This window comes from Mauremys reevesii, linkage group 13 (assembly GCF_016161935.1).
Source record: "Mauremys reevesii isolate NIE-2019 linkage group 13, ASM1616193v1, whole genome shotgun sequence".
NCBI lineage: Eukaryota > Metazoa > Chordata > Testudines > Geoemydidae > Mauremys > Mauremys reevesii.
Genome location: NC_052635.1, coordinates 38,071,929 through 38,090,908, shown reverse-complemented (window position 1 = coordinate 38,090,908; position 18,980 = coordinate 38,071,929). Strand labels below are relative to the sequence as shown.

Below are 18,980 nucleotides of genomic sequence, written 5' to 3'. Positions count from 1 at the left end.
AAGAGTACACAGCATGTTGTCCTTTATGAAAGTTTGAGGATGTAGATCCATGTGACTCTGCTCCCTGAAGCTCAGAGAGATTTCAGCGAAGGATCTTCCAGATCAGCAAGTCTGAGATGTGCCTGAATGGATGACACTGAGCGAAGGACACTTACGTAAAAGAAGGGAACACGTAAAGGTAAGCTGTGGGGAGTGGAATACCTGTTCATCCCTCCCAATTTTCTATTAATATCCTCACTGTTTCTATCAGGAAGTTCCCTACTCTTGCTTAGTGATGTATATTAAACCTGCTGCAAATGAAAATGGCCAAGAACTGTCTGCGTCATGTGTAACGCTTTATTCCCCAGACAAACATTTGTACGGTGGACTCTGTCTTGTCAGCCTGCTCGGTTTCAGTTTACGAGATATGTAAGTTTCACTTTCCACTTCCAGCTTCACCACATAGTTGGGTGTCCTTTGTCAGAAACCCAGCCCCAAGTTACTCTTTTCTTTCAGTTCTGACTGGATATTTGGTGCTTGCTGATACATGTTCATACATTGGAGTCAGTCGTTTTCTGGCAAGTTCTGTAATTGACTCTCAATCTGCTTTGGGACTCGGATAAATGGCAAACGCTCCGCCTAGTGCAGGTAAGATTTGCTTTTAAAGACATTCTGAGTTTTTAGTGAACAGCTGCCTGACTTTTCTAGCTGCCCATTTATACTCCTTGCTCTTTCTATTACTGCTGATGTTCAGCACATAGGTGTAACCAGTGTGATACGAGTGGCATTATGTGTCCCAGCAACAGGAAGGTAGGGGAAGGGGGCTTCAAAATCTAAATTATGGGTTGTGTCCTTGTCTTTGTCATCATTCATCTGCCTTGGAAGAGTGATTGGAAACGTCCCTGCGAATGCCATGAATAGAGCTGGCCAGAAAATGGAATGTCTTTCTGTGGAAAATTGTCAACCAAAACAAGATTATTTTCAGCAGAAAATTTTGAAAGCCAAAACCTTTTTGGTTTTCAGCAACTGAAAACCATATATTTTCAGCCCAAAACTGTCCATCCCACTCTCCACCTCCCCACCCCACCAACCCAAAAAATGAAGGCAGAAAATTTCCTGTTTTACGGGCTAACGTTTTTGGAAAAATTAATATTACCAATGATAGCAGAGACTTTCAGCCAAACCCCCAGTTTTCCATAGGAAAACAAGCTTTGATGGGACATTTTTGATTACCCTAGCCATGACATTTGGGGGAGAAATGGGTTTCCCTACTGACCCCCACCCACCCCAAAGCTGGCAGGCGGGAGGAGCAAGCTGTCAAGCAGTTATCATGAAGACATCTGACATGAAGGGACTGAAGAGTTAAAAAAGGGAGTCAGATTTGGCAATTTCTTCATCAAGGTCCATTAGCTGTTTTCAGGTTCAGCCCCCCCAAGCTGGAAGACGGTGTGCCCATGAGAATCACTCCCACACGGTTAGTCATGTGTGTGATCCACACCTGTGGCCCATGGTACTGCAGCATAGCCTTAGCTGGAGGATCTCCCAGTCCAAGAGCCACCAGCTGTGCACTGCCTGAGGCTTTGGGTGGCTGTGCTGCTGTTGGGTTTTAATTAGGTGGAAACTTGTTCACCGAGCTAGCTTTGGCGGCTGAGCTGCTAAATCTTTATGGACAAAATAATAATTAAAGAAAACAATTAAATGGCCACAAAAAACAATTGGTTTGATGAGAGCCCTCACATCTAGCACCTGGCAACAGCGAGAGCACCAGCTTTCCTGGGCTGTTTTACTGCTCTGCAGTCATACATGGAAGAGATCAACTTGTAGTGCCAGGCTGAACTTGTCCTGGCTAGGTAAGAGGTGAGAGAGGGAGCTTGCCTCTAATTATTAATGCTTTGTCAACATAGCAATAGCGAACCTTCTAAACATGCGGCTCTGTTCTACTCTGGGGCCCAATCCTGGGTACACTGAGCTCCCACTTAGCAGAATGGGAGTAGAGGTGCTCTCTAGGGCTCAGCGCCTTTCAGGATCGGACACCAGCTTTGTGCACTTCCAAACTGGACTTGAACCACATTACATGGTAGTAAGACCAATGTAGATGGGGTCTTATTTGCAGCGAGATAAGGAAAATTCAGTCCTCTTTTCCCCTTTCTTTTCATCGTGGCTGGAAAGGTTGACCATCTTTCCAATCACAGAATGTGTGTTTACCCTCTTCTCTTCTCTCTAGATTCAGGCTGAATCCTGTAAAACCCTTTGCTTGTGTGGGAATCCCCATTGACTTCCCAAGGACTGCTCACCACATTAGCCTTTGCAGGACTGGCCCCTTTATTACAGCCTCCTGTTTGCGGCAAGACCTTTTTGTGGCTTTCCTCACCCCTCTTTGGGTTGTCCATTAGATTAAGATTTCCCGTGGTAATGCTTATCAATCAAGCCAGTGACTGGGTCACATTCTGATCTTGGTTACAGGGTAAACTGAGAAACTTTGCATAGCTTTTTGGAGAAGGTGGCGGTGAGGTGGGGAGGGGAGATAAAAGAGGGAACGTACATGCTTTCATTTCACTTTTCGTCTAAAACCTTAGAGTGGAGAAGGGTTAGCATTTGCCTGCCATCTGTATAAGCTCCCAGTAGTTCACATCCTTCTGAAAGGTTTATTTGAGTTCTCTGAACCTTTACTGCTTGCAGAGTTGGGAATGAAGTGGCTTCCCTGTGACGTTTTCCCGGTCCTTTTCCCAAGTCCAAACACTTCTGAATCTCTGGAAAAGATTCCATTAGAGCTTGGTTCTCAAGAGGAACAAAGGTTCGGGTGGGCAGGACTAATCTGATCCATGTCCCCAAGTCGTCCCTATTGATCGTGGCAAAACCTCATAAAGCAAACACTCTGGGTGTCATTTCCCATCATGCTTCAGCCTGAACTGTATCTTCTAAAGTCGTTCATTTATTCTCCAGAATTGGCTGAGATACAATGTGGTGATACAGGAATTGAATGGAATCAAAATTACATTTTAATTGTAAACATTTGTCCAGAAATTAATGTCTCTGAACTAATAGTTCTTTCCAACCAATGTGTTCAGAAACAAATGACTGTCTGTAATTGATTTTATGATATAAAGGGACATGTACATGTAGAAAATCACCCATGGATAATTGCAAATCCTCTTCTTTCAGCAGGTATCCACACAATCACTCAGCCGATGCATTTGCTTGTTCTCACACAGTTGTCATTGAGTAGCTGCATGGGCATTTGCAGGAGCTAAATTTTTAGCTGGGATGTATTTTTTAAATGTGCTGTGGAGCTGAATTTGGATTTAAAATGCCACTACAAGCAGCCTATGGTGTATAATAACAGTTTGCTCAGGGCTCTGAATAGATGTCCCCTGACTGAGATCTTTATTGATGACTTTCTCACAGAGTAGGTATTTATGATGTCCTCAGATCCTTGAGATCAGTCAGTAATTCCAGTGACAATCCCAATTTGTAAAGATGTTTTGAACAACATCCAAGGACCCTTTTAATAGCTCATTGATGGTTCTTCCCTCTGCAAAAGCTAAACAAAACACAGCTTGAAAAAGAAACTCCAACAAAGTTCTTGCTCCTTCTTTCTGAACTATTTTTTCTGGAGTTTTTTTGAGTTATTTAATTCATAAAGCACCATCACTGCAAAGCAATCTGAGAGGTGGCAGTACATAAAAATAAGAGTCAGAATTTGAAAAACATAAACTGGTTACCCACTTGTGAAGGGTGTTCTACAAATGAGGCCTTGCTCTGATTCAGAGCAGATCTCAGGATATTCAGCTGATCTCAATTGCCTTGATAGGGTAAAAGAAAGCCCTGTAAGTACCTTAGGTCTCATTTATTCAGATTTCAACGCCCATTGTAAAATTTCCTAACCATATTTTGTCATTTTTAAGCACATTTATGTGGCTTTATTTATTGCAAGTACAAAGTAGTCTTGGGCCACTGGTGCATTTTTTCAGATGTCTGAAGGTAAATTACCTTAGTAGTTGAGGAGTGCAAAAGCCCAGGAGTTCAACATACCTAATTGTGGTTTATTGACCAAAAAAAACAACCCTACAACTGATCCACCTTGGGTAACAGAAGCCAGGAATGGAACAGCAGTGCTGCTGAAACTCACACTCAACATACATGGGCAGGACTGCATGGGGCATATCTCCTGGCTGTAGTCACTGTTAGCTATTCTTTGTCTTCATAAATTTTCCTAAGCATGCATACAGCACTGGCTCATACAGAGCTGACATCTATTGATTTCAATGGGTTTCAGGTCAGGCCCAGGTACAGAACATCTTTCCTGAAAGATCTGGCTCTTCAAAGGATTTGGGAGAAGTCCAAACCAAATGGCACTTGGCAATGCAACTTAGGAAGCAGTGCTTCTCATATCTAAAGAGGCAACTCTCACCAACATTAGCTGAATTTAACTATACATACAGTGAAAACTTTACAATATGGCTGGGAAAATTCACAAAATGTGCTATGAATGGCACTGAAATTCAAAAAATAAAAGCAGCTGGAGATGTGAAATCCAGTGGAAAAGGTATAATTCCTCACTCTAGACATTTTGCCAAGTCATATCCTTCACTAGAGGGTCAAATTTTGTCTTCAGATATCCATGTGAGTTTCATGCATGAATATCAGAGCATAGGATTTGGCCTGCATTAGGAAGACCGTTTGGGACAACTTGTTTGGGATAGTTTCTCTGTGGTTGAAAGCCCATTCTCTACGGTCCAATCTTGAGTGGTGCTGAAATCAATGGGAGATGAGGACCTTTCTAGGCTATAATTTCAGGTCTTGAATTGTCCTCTGCTGAAGTCCATACAAGTACTTCCATAGACTTTGATGGGAGTTGGATCAGAACCTCAAAGAGCAGGAGTCAGAAAGGCCTTTACTCATTCGCTAGCTCATCGATATACCCAGCTCAGGTTTTTTTCATTCATGACTATTTAACTTCAGTGCTGGAACTCTGCTGACTGTCATATATGCATGTCAACAGCCCATTGTCAGTTTAGTGTTAAAGTATTAGTTAAAGTATTAGTCAGAGCTGACTATCTGCAGCTTCCTAAACACATTCATGAATATATAACAATGGCACAGGACTGCTTCACTCAGCCTTTGAATTTTTTACAATGATGCTGTCACTTTTGAGCAGTGTCTGCAGTCTCTCTTACTATCAGCTTCAATAAACAAATGTAATCAAAGTTGCATTCAAAAGTAGCTTCTTGGAGTTTCTCTGGAGGAGCAAATAATCTGTGTTTATTTTATTTTTTTAAAGTCTGCATAGCAAATGATTTCCTCATTTTAATGATATTGACTGTAATGTGCTTGCAATAATTAAAGCCGCTGCTAATGGATGATTGGAATTTCTCTTTAATGATATCATTAGGATACATTTCATGCATTTAATTGTTTTTGTAAAATGACAGCTAAGCCCTCTTGCCTCAGATTTCCTATTTCCTGATTAAATTAGTTTGTATGCAAGGGCAAACCATGTTTCACAGCTGTAGCATTTTGGGGGGAAAATAAAAGTGGTTTTTGGTTAGATGTGCCAATGTATTTCCAGTCAGAGATGCTTTTTCTGTTCTTTGTCAGTTTCAGTGCTCCACTCTACTCCCCTTCTTTCCTGGTCTTCATGAAAAGAAATAAAAAATATCTCATGACAGGCACAGGTGGAGATAGAACACCATGAGTAAAACATGCAGCATTTGGGTGCAACCAGGATCCTTGGGACTGAGATCCTTATAGTGGACATCACACTGCACCCATGAACGGCCTTGATCCAAAGGCCATTGAAAGCCGTGACAAAACGCCCCTCACTTCAGTGGTGCAAGATCAGTCTCTTAGCAAGCAGGAGACCACCCTGCTGATTGCTTTTTGTCTGACTGCCGGCAGCACATAATGTGTAGCATCCCTCGTGGCAGGGAAAGGACAAGACTCGGTGATGAATACAAGATGGTAATTTCTGTCCCCCAACTCACAGGCTAATTTAGCTCATTCACCCTAACATCTCTTCAGTTCTTACTCTGCATGAAGCAGTTATAGAAGGGACTGCTGACTCTTACAAGAATACCCAGAGATGCAGAGATGTACCCTGCCTCTTTAGAGATGGGGTACTCACTTACCACTCATGAAACCACATGACCTGAAGGAAGGGGTAGCCACTGGGAATTTTAGTTATGCCTCAGAGACAGGGGGCTCTTTTTGTGTTTGTGAGGAGGGGAAGTTAATGCTTAGATGGTTGCAGGACCAGTGCCTCTGACTTCAACCCTGGGTATGGGCAGTATTTTTCCAAATGGCGTCTCTTTTAAATTGTCAATTTGTGGCCTTCAGAAGCTAGATCCTCACATCCCTCCCAGACTTAATCAGTGGTGCTAGGCTTGTGAAGTGACATCTAAAGAGGACAAATCAGTCCAGTATGGGAAAATAATGTGGGTATCACTTTTTAAAATAAGTCCTTAAGCCAATGACAGTGACTGCTCTGAGGATGTCATTTTTGGGTGGGTAAATACGTATTAATTAAAGCCTAAATATATAACTGCACCTGTTTATATGATGGACAACTGCAGTGCAAAGCCACGCCAGCCTGTAATTTCAATTCATTCCATGCCTCCACTGCTTGTGTCTGGTCACACTTCCCCATTTGGCTTCTGTGATCATTATTGCATGAATATTATATCCACAGTTATAAACACAAAATTCAAACGGAAGATCAGGGGCAAGCGAGTAAAGTCTGGTTGCCAAAAAAAAAAAAAGAGGGGGGAATATTGTCTGAATTGCTTAGAATTGTCTGTAGATGGCTTTTTGTGCTTACATTTAGCTTCACAAGTGGAGCAACTCATCATTGACTACTTAAGGACAGCTGCCACTCCAAAGAAGGCCCATGAGATTGCCTGTGCATGTTCAGTTACAAAACAGGAAGCCAACAAAGTGCTGTACAAGCTGCGTGAGGAGCGAAAGGTTGAGAAGCAGAGTGACGATAAAAAATGGGTTGTCTGTGCGGACACAGAGGTGGAATGTCATCAGAAAACCGCCGAGTTGAAAATCGGTAAATGTTTTGAAAAACCTTTTAAAACTATGTCTGCAACCTCTGATGCTGATGGCATTTGGGAGCAGAGTTTGTTTTCAAGTCTGTAACTACATTGCAGCCTAACTGCTTCAGAGATTCACGAGCCTTTGACCCCAATTACTTTGAGTCCATTTTTACTCAGTACAGTGAGTTGCAAGTCAGTCGGCTGTGTTTTTCTCTTTTGTGCAGAACTGAAACTTGACTAAAGCAGAAGGTGAATTCATTCTTAGGCAGTTTTTGCATTGAACCTTGTCCAGGGTGGTAGATAGGGAAGGCAGATTAACTCCATGTAGTGTTCTCTGAGGGTACCCTGCCCTAGGACATTTCTTTTGTAATACCTGCAATCTTGGTGCATTCCAGAAGCAGAAAAAGGTTGGCTCTTCAGAAATATCTTTTGCCAGAAGCTGAGAATGAGCGACAGGGGATAGATCACTTGACAATTTCCTACGAAGAGTCCTGTGGCACCTTATAGACTAACAAATGTATTGGAGCATGAGCTTTCGTGGGTGAATACCCACTTCGTCTGACCCACGAAATTCACCCACGACAGCTCATGCTCCAATACGTCTGTTAGTCTATAAGGTGCCACAGGACTCTTTGTTGCTTTTTACAGATCCAGACTAACACGGCTACCCCTCTGATACTTGATGATTACCTGTTCTGTTCATTCTCTCTGGGGCACCTGGCATTGCCCACTGTCAGAAGACAGGATACGGGCTAGATGGACCTTTGGTCTGACCCAGTAGGGCCATTCTTTTGAGTGTCAGGCTCCTCTCTTCGCTCAGACGTGGGGGGTCTGCACCCAGGGAAGAGGATAGTTAATCCTCTACAGAATACTCTACCCATCCTGTAAAAGCCTCTCCATGTCTCCAGCTTCACAGAGCTGTGATGAGGAACCAGGTTCCCAGGCAGGGGAACATGGCACTACCACACCCTTTGCATTGGAGACCTTCATCCCTCCAGGAGGCATCTGGAAGGCATAGGCCCTGTAAGCACAGCTTCTGCAGAAGAATGATCCTGTGGATCTCATGGGATCCCCAACTTCTTCCACAGGAGGGTGAATTACTCCCTGAACCTCCCAATGAAAATCTCTGCATCAACCCCCCATGGGCTTTGATCCAGTGTCCTTTCCCCTTCATGGGGACCATGGGGCCCTTTATTAGCCAGGGATCTTTGGCTGGGATAGTCAGGGCCGCCCATGGGTGGGGGGTCAAGTAGGGCAATTTGCCCCAGGTCCCAGGCCCTGAAGGGGCCCCCACGAGAGTTTTTCGGGGCCCTTGGAGTGGGGTCCTTCACTCGCTCTGGGTCCCTGGAGCTTCCTCCGCTCCGGGTCTTCAGCGGCAATTCGGCGGCGGCGGGTCCTTCCGCTCCGGGACCCGCCGCTGAAGTGCCCCGAAGACCCCGCGGTGGGGGGTGTCCTTCTGCCCCGGGACCCGCCGCTGAAGTGCCGGGTCTTGGGTGGCAATTCGGCGGTGGAGGCCCCCCGCCGCCGAAGACCCCAGGCCTCCTGAATCCTCTGGGCGGCCCTGGGGATAGTTTTAAGATAACTAGAGAGAGAGGACAAACTCCACATAAAGGCAGAGAAGTGCCCTTCCCCCGCCCTGATCAACTCAAGCCATGCAGCAAACCAACCATCTGCCAATATCCTAGCTCTTCTAAAGTCCCACAGTCTCTGGAGGTGGGTGAAGACCAGTACCGAGGGTATGCAGCAAGGGTGTCTGCTCCCCTGGGAGTCTGGCTTAGGCGATTGGTACAAGAAAGGAAAATGAGGAATCAGTCGCTCTTCCTAGCTAATTAGCAGAACTTCTCACAAATTCACCCCACTCCCAAATTACAGTGCCTGACAATGACATCTCTGTTGTAGATAACACCACCCTAGTCCCACTGCACCAGCCTGCGAATGCTGTGACTCCTGTGAAAGATGACCGCAAACTGTCAGAAAACCGTAAGATATTTGCCACCTGCCTAAGACTGAACAGACTAACTTTAGAAATCTACATTTAATGATTTTTGGCAGCCACAATAGAATGCTATTAATGCTAGCATTGCACTATTGCATGCGTAGAAGTCTTGCATGGTTCTAGGAGTCATAAATCATATCCCTGCTAGGAATACCTTGTGCTAATAGCACACAGGCCATAGTAAAGCCTCATCATCCCAGGTGCACCTCCAGAAACCCTCTGTCTCAGGGAGGCAGAGCCTCACCCCAGGCACCTTAGTGCACAGGGGAGCACATGAACTGCTACACCCCTTTAAATGGCACAGCATACTGCCCTCTCTACTCCATGCCCAGCCCACCAGCTCTGGTAGTTGGTGTATAGAGACAGAACTATGGCTCCACCTCCTCTCCATTCCCTTTGCAGCCGGTGTAATGGTGGGCCTGAGCTGGATAGCACAGAGCTCATCACTAGCAACCCCAGTGAAGTCATGTGAGCTGATAACTTGGTAAGAGTCAAAGGGGAATTTGGTAGATGATGTGTGGCCTTGGGGCCATAGATTATCAACCCAATGGTCCCAGGGAGCAGGATACAAATTTAGCTGTGGTATCCTCCATTTCTGGCTGTGACTCAATAAGCCTACCCTTTGTTTCCCAGAGGAAAAGATTTACCAGTTTCTGTTAGAAAATGGATCTCGCAGTGCATTAGCCATTGCCAAACATATGGGAATGAAGACACGAAAGGAAGTCAATGCAGATTTATACGCGCTGCAGAAAAAACATGTCCTCAGCCAGGACGAAGACACAAAGCTTTGGTCGGTTTATGGACAGGGTGCAGGTATTGTACTGAGTTGCACTTTTCAGAACACCGCATTCTGAGTAGCATTACAAAAAGCGGCTTTGTTTTCTTTTTGGCTGTAAACGCTTTCAGTTAGATGACTAAATGGTCCTTCCCCAGGCCACTTCTTTTTGGCTTCGAGAACGTGGGCTTTTCTTCGACTTGCATATCTGCACTAATGCTCGGAGTTTGATCTATCTTTAATCAGAAGTTCTGGTAAACTGCTCAGAACATGGAGCTGGGAGACTTGGGTCTTGATTCAGCCAGACACTGCCCGACTCAATGTATGTCCTCCTAGGGAGATGGGGGTTCATTTAACTCCCCTGTGCTCCCATTTCCCCATCTGTAAAATGGAGAGAGCACTTGTCCACCTTGTAAAGGGCTCTGAGTTCTGGAAATGATTAGCACTGTGTAGCCACAAGTTATTGTTATGCCTACGCTGACATAGATCAGAAAAAAGATGTTGTCTATCATTCTCTGACTAAAATCATGTCATCTCACTACTTCTATGCCCTGGGCCTGATCAGTCCCATTGCTATCATTCTTTTCTAAAGATCAAATCCTGCCCGGGGATATGCACCCTTTCAATTGTTGTTACTTGTACATCGTTTTTGGGTACTGCTGAATGACTGAGATCAGCCCTCACCACTGGCACCATTCGACACACACACACACACACACAAGTGATGTGTAACTTCAAGCTCCCTTACTTCCATAGCTTCTCCCAACGTCTTCTTGGCCACAACCCTCCATTCTGAGATAACAAGACAACAGAGATAACTGCTACCAGTCAGTGTCACTATGAAAACAGGATACCTAAACAGCCCTTACTCCCTCTAAATACACAGACTTGGGCCTGGTCTACACTGGGGGGAGGGGGTTCAAACTAAGGTACACAAGTTCAGCTACGCGAATAGCATAGCTGAACTCGAAGTACCTTAGTTCGAAGTACTTACCCATCCTCACGGCGCGGGATCGAAGTCTGCGGCTCCCCCGTTGACTCCGCCACCGCTGTTCGCCGTGGTGGAGTTCCGGAATCGACGGGAGCGCATTCGGAGTTCGATATATTGCGTCTAGATGAGACGCGATATATCGAACTCCGAGAAGTCTATCTCTACCCGCCGACCCGGGCGGGTAGTATGGACGTACCCTTAGTAACATAACAGGCTCCTTGAAGTATGTCTATACTGCACGCTAAGTTCTGGGCTCTGACTCAGATTTGAGCCCAAGCCCCACTTTGGTCCACACACAAATCAGTCTGTCTTGGGTCAGCAAGCAGATGGGACCCTGGTTGTAGGATTCTGCTGGAGTGCATCCACCCAGTGAGCCAGCAGCCCGCTGGGGAGCATCTCCGAGCTGGGTTTACAGGCTCGAGCTCATGGGACGCACATTACAGGGCTATCAATGGCTGTGCAGACTTTGAAGCCTAAAGAGGGGATGGGTTTTGTCACAGGGCAAGAATTGCTTTTCTCCCAGGAAAATTGTTTGTCTTTTGTACTGGTGACTAACGTGTGTTTTGTTTTGTTCTTTTCCAGGTTACCAACCAACAAATCCTGGAGCAAATAAGGAAGTAGTGCCAGTTATTATTCAGAATAATCCAACAAACATTATCTATCAGGGAGGAGTGCAAAACACCATCTCTATAGCTGATTCCAGAGCTACTCAAATTGGAAACTACAACTCGCTGAATCTAGTGGATAAAAAAGATGGTAATCATCTGTCTGCACAGGTTTATGGGTGCTATCCTGGTTATCCTCTCTGAGAACAGACATGAACAACAGCTGTCATAATTAATAACATAAAAAAGATTTCATATTTTACTACAGCTGGTTGGAGAATGGAATTTCTGTCCTGCAGGATATGCCAGCATTTTGAAATTTGCTTTTGTGCCAAACAGAATTAAAAGTTAAGTTACTGCAGAATAGAAATTCTGAAAAATTTCTATTAGGAAACATCAAATCATTTCATGTCAATAACTGAAACTATAATATAAATGTATTAAATATATAATATGTAAATATAACATAATATTAAAATTACTATTGCAATATACACCTAATATAGACCTTATCAAAATGAGATTGCCAAAATGATTCATTTTTGACACTCTCCCATATATAATTTCACTATTATTATTATTTTATTAATATCGTTATTATTCCTTCCCTTTACACTTATGCTTTAGATTCTAGACCAACTGTTCCAAGTCTTAGGGCTGCATCAGAGAATGCTGATGTGTTGCACTGTGAAGCAGAAGCTAAAGCAACCCCCCAGGGTGTTCAGGAAATTGATGTCACTCAGTCCACACTCAAGAATACTGTCATTGGTAATGATAATCAAATGAATATCATTACGAAGGACTTCGCTGATAGTCGAGAGGAGCATCGGGACCAATATGGCACTCCAGAAAAGAGTAGGTACAGTGTGTTGGCTTGTGTTGAAGATACTCGTACCCTCTGTAGGGCGCTGGTTATATGAGAACTCCCTCAAGTGCAGCCCTGTCTGCATGAGAGCTGACTTGTGAATCTTTACAAGGTATGTCAGTGCTGAAACAAACCTTTGTGACTCTAGAAATTGGGCTTAATGCTCAGAGTCTGTGATGTGTGAGTAGCAGTGGTTATTGTGCTCCGACCCTGTCCATGTACATCTGTCCTCTTTCACAACTGGGACAGGAAAACTTTCCTCAGACATCCTACTAGAGCATATTTATGACCCACTCCTATAACAAAAACCTCCTTAACCCTGCAAGCCTTTCATATGGCTCCACTATTTATGGTAGAACACCCTCCCAGAAAGCCTGCATCCCAGCTAGGCAGGACCAACTTTATGACAGAGTGCAGCCCAGAAAATGGGTCCTATTGACTCAGCACCTGTCGTCTGCCCAAGTATTCCCAAGTGGTTAGAGTGAGGGACTGCAAGTCAGGCGAGCTGGGTATTCTTGACTATGCCATTGACTTGCAGAGTGGCCTATGGCAAACTGCTTAACATCATCTGGAAAATGAAGATGCCAATATTTTGTATGTTGCTTTGAGCTCCTTCATGGAACACGCTGCACAAGTGCCAAGAACTTTTTAGATCTGTACTATGTACCCTCCTATCTGTGTCCATTTATTTCTGTGCAACAAACTAATGTGCTGAAATGCTGAGACTTCTGCTACTATTATGCAAATCTTAGTCCCACCTGAGCCTTGGGAAATGAGTATGTCACCTTTTTGACATTCACTGGTTCTGTCTTTCTGATTTCTTATGCTCTCATTTTTATGACAAATGCTCCCCTACCTTTCTCCCCCCCTTTTTTTTTTAAACTTTAGATCAATTTGCTGACAGTCTTTCTGCCAGCCCTGGATCATCACTGAAAATTGTTAATACCCACCTCCCCGGGGGAGGGAGAGCTCCATTGCAAAGAGTCAGCATTGACAAGTCGGAGTTGGAGAACGTCATGATTGGAAACAACAACCAAATGAGTGTTCATGAGCAATGCGGTTCTGCCGGCCTCGCAGATGAGGAGACAAATGAGGAAGGCGATGCTTCAGGTGAAGATAGTGAATGCCATGTTGACACTTGTAGGCTTCTCTTGCATGTAAACAGTGCCTGATGTGTATGAGCTGGCTCCATGGTGTGTGCCAGACACCTGAAGACTGACACCTAGGTCATACTTGCCAAATTTGGGCAGGTGGCCGGTTCTGAAAATTCTGCACTATGGGCCCGATCCAAAGCCTCTTTAGGTCAATGGGAATCTTTCCATTGGCTTCGGATCAGATTCTAGAAGCGTCACTGTCACTGGGTCCTTCCTCTCCCCCACCTCCTTTGGGCCAGATACTGACATCCTTCCTAATGCTGGGGTAGATTGGTACTTTGCACAGGGGGAGCCCTAATTTACATCACTGGCGTAATATCCCTTAGTGATCTTACACCAGGAGCGAATAAGGTGTAACAGGACTCTTTGCTACCCATGACATGTCCCCTCCAGGGAGCCAGCGAAGGGGTGGGAGTGGCTGTGATTTCCACCATGCAGTGCATAGTGGCCTTAGTGGACTGGAGAATTCAACCCCAAGGTTTGATTTTATTTATTAGGGTACTTTTCCCATCATGCTAAACTGTAATTAATTTGCAAGAACCTTGATTCCTCTTTCGCTGCATGCTGTATTTTTTCACATCAGTATTTCTTATTTTTGTATCTTAATTGTTTATCATGCGTGTTCTTTAAATTGTAAATGAAATATACAGAGATAGAGGCAAAGGGTAGCTACCAGTGTCAGTAACCACGATGTATTAATTTAAACTTAAGGATTGTACAATTCAGTTGCATTTATAGCATGCACAGCTCTGCTCTGCTCCAGTCACTTAAGTGCTCTCTCATTTGTCCTCTTGCTTAATAATTCCACTAGATTCCAGCTTGATATCGGAGCAAAGCGAACGGACATTCTGTGATGATAGCAGCCTGGATCAGTCAAGTGACATTTCCATCCTTTGTGAAAAGTTGCAAGATGTAATCATTGGGAACAACAACTATATGAATGTAGAAGAAACTGCAGATACTGAGAGTGGTGAAGGAGATTAAGACATTTAATAGATATGTGGGGAAAGCGAAGATCTTGCTTATGAGGCCCGTGCAGAAATTCACAAACATGACGGTAGAGGTAAAGAAACTTGCTAATTCTAATTATTTTTGCCAGGGAGAAGGAAGATATTTTCTGTGATTTACAGACAATAAATGGAACCGGACACACTGTTCTCTGCCTACTCAAAATGTTGAAAAGCAAACAGGATCCCTATATCTTTCCTTAGGGAGTTCTTCTGCAAGAGAAAGAAAAGTACCAGGGAGTGAATCAATTTTATGCTCACTGTGAACTTTCAGAGCCCTTGCACCATCATAAACCTCGAATCCACCCAGGACTTGGAAATCTTGTGCTCTGGCAAGTGATGAATTTCAAATGGCAGCTGCTGTAAAACTCTCAACTAGTTTGCACTATCATTCTGCTGGTAGGCTCCAAGGCAAGCTGCTAACTGGAGGTGACAGCCCAGCATGAGCTATGACTCAATTTGGTGGAGAGAGCTTGCAAATTCTGCCTTTTTGGAGAAGGAGATGAGCTAATGGGTGGAGGGCGGGGGTGAGAAGGAAGAATGCAGTGCGTATTGTTCTTGTCACTTTAAGATTCTGAACCTCTTCTGGGACCCAGCCCAAAGTGGGAACCAAGGTTGTGGAGCCAAAGCTGAGCCACCCTACAGAGACTTCTCCATCCTAGTAGAGAATTGTGCTTGGGACAGTGGATACTGGGATGTCCTACCTCAGAGCTGGGAAAGGGGAGGCCTGTTCAAACCAGCTACACAGACACATTTAGGGGGTCCTGTGTGTACTGCGAGAACAGCTGAGCAAGCCTGGTTACCAAAAGCTAACAGGCGTCTGTTACTAACAGAGTTCAGTGTTTCCACCTCTCATTAAGTTGTCATGAGTCTCGCAATGTTCACTGACTTTCTTAAAGCTCCAGCTCCTACAACTCAGAACCTCTCTGCTTGTTCTTAAAAGAAAAAAAGGCTGAAAATGTGAACAAAGCATGATCTCCAGGCTCGGAAACCAAAAAGTCAAATGAAAAGAACCCCAAAATGTGTAGATTTTAAAAATTTCATGATTTTTTAAACTGCTCTCATGATTTTGGGGCCTGATTCATAATATCTGAATGCTTGGGATTGCCAGTACAGCCCATATTAATCACGTGGTGCTTGGACACGACCATGCCAGTAACTGATTACAAACTCTTCTAACATCGTAGTATGGACAGGGTATTGTACAGCTGGGCTCCAGATGCAAGGAATCGTTGGAGGAGAATGAGGGACTCTGGAATTTGCTTTCCTTTCAGCTCAACGGTTCCACACTGTGTTGACTTCCCAGGTACTTTCAAAGGCCTGCATCTTCACACAAGTCTTTCCTAGAGGAATTATTTTAGTTTTTTTCTCTCTCTCAACATTATGCTAATTTAGATAATTATTGTCAATGTTTTTGTCAATGTTTTGATTGTTTATGTGACAAGAAAGCAAGTGATGGGCACATTGTATAAATATGACAAATTAAATTAATGCTGCAGCTGGGTTTTTAAAAGGGCTGAATGATTTTATTTGTAGTCACAGAGACAAATTGAAGGTAAATGGGTTCCCTGCTGCAGACTGTAAGCTGATCACCCTCTGGGTCAGGAAGGTATTGACCCCTCTACAGCACAGTAATCTTTGATAGCTACACTATGGGCTGACTTACCTGCTCAGCTCTGAAGCTCAAAGACCAGAAACCAAAAAAACCAAGGTTCACGCAAATCCCTACAAACCAGCACACAAGGTGAGCTAAAGTAGGTGGTTTGAATCCTGGAAAGGGGATCGCTTCTATTTATAAATATGCGGCCCAAGTCTCCATTCTGTCTGAGCTCCTCAGAAGCTGAGGGAGAAAGTGGAGAGGGAGATAAATGGGTTTCCTTCCCCTGTATTCTGGACCCAGCCCCAATGTACGGTACCCCTGGGGCCATTCCAGCAGTGGCATTCTGCTTCTCTTGGCCATGTCTCCAACACACCCTCTCCACCAGGTGCTGTGAAAGGAGACGGTGTAATTCCCCTATGCCAAAACCACCAGCCTTATAGCCCCTTTGTGCTGCCAGAGTGGCATGAAGGGGCCTGATGGAGCATTGAGCCAGTGGGATTTCTCGACCACATTTTCATGTCACTGCTGCATTTCCTGTTGAGTCAGACATTGATCCATCGGCACCTTGTTTTTTCAAGGCAAGGTAGGACTAGCTAGTGAAAAAATTATGACCCCAGAGTTAATTTACCTCCATAACTAAGTAGTAAACGAAATCAAAACCACTTCAGTAGAGCATAAAAATTTTAAGGAATTAGTAAAAATATCGATAGGGACTCCCTGCAAATCAATGGCGTCACAGTGTTGAATATATCCTTTTAACTCCATGTCTGTAAAGACCCAGATGTATAGCACTCCACCTAATAATGACTATTTCAAGTTGCTTAACTCAGGGGTGAATAGAACCAGGGACATCAATTTGCATGTGCAATTGTAATATCTATCCAGCCAAAGTGACTCAAGATGGCATCAGAACTACCTCTGAGTTCCTTTCAAAACATAGCAACAAACTCAAGAGGATTGGTGTCAGGATTTGTGCGTGCAAAGCCAAGAGCATACTGTATTTGTAGTCGGTGGATGACAAGCACCTGACAGATCCCACCCCCACCCCCAGTCAAAGCAGCTGAGATGCATGTCAAGCTTACTTTGACTGCAATGTGATTGTTTTGTTTTCCTGTGTGGGGGTAGCTCTAAAATTAGGGCCACTGGAAAAAAACAGACCAAAAAAGAAGAGAGAAAGCTCTGTGATCATAGTTAAATAGCAAATCAATGCTGAATGTCAGAGGTGATCTAAGTGTAGGCATATGCCTCGCTATACCAAAGTCAGATCATTGTCCCGTGATGTCTGGTATTCCACGTCAGCAGTGGTTGTAGAGATTAGAGACCCAGGACACCATGGTCAGGGTTATCTCCTGTTTACACAGACCCTTAGCTCCTCACTCTATGCCCCACAATGGCCACCCTGAATAGTAGCTCTACAAGTTTATACCTAACTCCACAGTGGTCAATTCCAATAATTAAAGGCTTAAATTATTCATTCTATGGCTTTAAGGAATTGCGATATGAGTAAAGGGCAGGAGATCCTTCAGAAAACCCAATAATTGACTATTTAAGTCAATGAGAATTTTTTTGCCATCAACTTCCATGGGACAAATATCAAGCTTAATATGGGCCTGAGTTTGAAACCTTTAGTGATGCCATGTGGCACTGATTCAATGGGAGATTAGTCATGTAAATAAGTCCTATCTGATATGAGTAATGGAGGCAGATTCTGGCCCTAAGTCATTACATGAAACTATCTTAGGCTCAGGAGAAACTGCATGACTCAGTTCTAGCTTTAAAAAATAAATCTCAAGCCACAAAGTATCATTTGGCTTTTGTCAAAGTTGATCCAAAAGGGCTGTGCTAAGTAATAAAAAAGATCAAGCTTTTCATGTTAAGTTGCATCTTCAAGCATAAAATCCAGCCTTGATGATGAAGCTGAGCCCAGCCTATTTCGCCCAGGCAAAAATACTGAACAAGAACCTTATGTTACTTTTCATTTAGAGAAAATGTCTATACATGTTTAAAAAAAAAAAAAAAAAAAGAAGAAAGGGAAAGAAAAATCCTTGACAGATAAGTAATTAGGAAACATCTGGCCAAATTGAAGGCAAAAGAAGTCATTTCAGGCAAAGGTGGTTCAGTAAAAGCTTTTCATCGTGACTCCAACTTAGCAGTTAACAAAAAAATAACACTTGCTGATGAAGTGTTTAAAATGGCAGATGGCAAAAATTATATACATATCTAGCTCAAGAAGCTAAATAGATTAAGGGAAAAAATATTGGATAGTCTAAATGTGGAGATGTGTGCCCAGAGGCGGGGCAAGTATTTTGAAACTGTCATGATATTTTTGATATATTTCCCAGAAGCAGTGTGGTTCCAGGAATGACAGGTTATTGGAAAGGCTGATTACTGGACACTGCAGTGTTTGCCTTGGAAGGACAGGGTACTTGTTTCCAGTGATGGTAGTTCCTGGAATGGCAACACAGCAGGAACGCTCCATATGCTATATTCTCCACTGCCCTGCACCCCTATCATTTACACTGTACAAATTGGGTATAAAATGCCACCAATTCCGAATGGTAACATACCTGCTTTACAGGGGTGATGATACTGCGTGTTTGGCAGTGGAGAATCTGACTTACGTTCTCTGTACTGTACTGTAATTTATTGCTGCACTAGTTTATCCCAGCTTACGCACTGTTTTATGAGCTCACGACTGGGACCAATACATTATTCAGTAAGGAAGTGTGAACTCTGCAAAAAACCCTCTGGAAAGCAAAGGCAGGAAGCATACACTATGTCCCCACCCCCAAATTAATCGCTACTATTTTGATTAAAACACATTAGCATATAAATATTTGATTTAAAATGTGATTAAATCTTTCTTGCTTATGAACTGTGACACCTTTAAAGCCTAACCTTTTATGGCTTAGCGCTACATAATTATTTTGCTCATTAGCGATGTTTAATAGTTCGATCTCTTAAAATGCTT

The 18,980-nt window shown here is 43.7% G+C and overlaps 1 protein-coding gene across 1 annotated transcript; it reads left to right on the top strand.

The window, feature by feature from the left end:
* The first annotated feature begins 460 nt into the window (after positions 1-460).
* Positions 461-16,033, top strand: ZBP1 (Z-DNA binding protein 1). Its single transcript, XM_039498849.1, has 8 exons — positions 461-627; positions 6,803-7,030; positions 8,916-8,996; positions 9,646-9,825; positions 11,361-11,534; positions 12,011-12,238; positions 13,137-13,358; positions 14,214-16,033. Exons 1-8 carry the CDS (start codon positions 603-605, stop codon positions 14,384-14,386), a joined length of 1,311 nt encoding a protein of 436 aa, XP_039354783.1. The 5' UTR covers positions 461-602; the 3' UTR covers positions 14,387-16,033.
* The last annotated feature ends 2,947 nt before the right edge of the window (positions 16,034-18,980 follow it).

What these genes read in the sequence shown, in the direction of transcription:
- ZBP1 (XM_039498849.1), top strand. Translation starts at nt 603, where the DNA reads ATGGCAAACGCTCCGCCTAGTGCAG. An exon ending in AAACGCTCCGCCTAGTGCAG is followed by an intron (nt 628 to 6,802) that starts GTAAGATTTGCT and finishes GCTTACATTTAG; the next exon opens with CTTCACAAGTGGAGCAACTC. An exon ending in ATATGGCACTCCAGAAAAGA is followed by an intron (nt 12,239 to 13,136) that starts GTAGGTACAGTG and finishes TTTAAACTTTAG; the next exon opens with ATCAATTTGCTGACAGTCTT.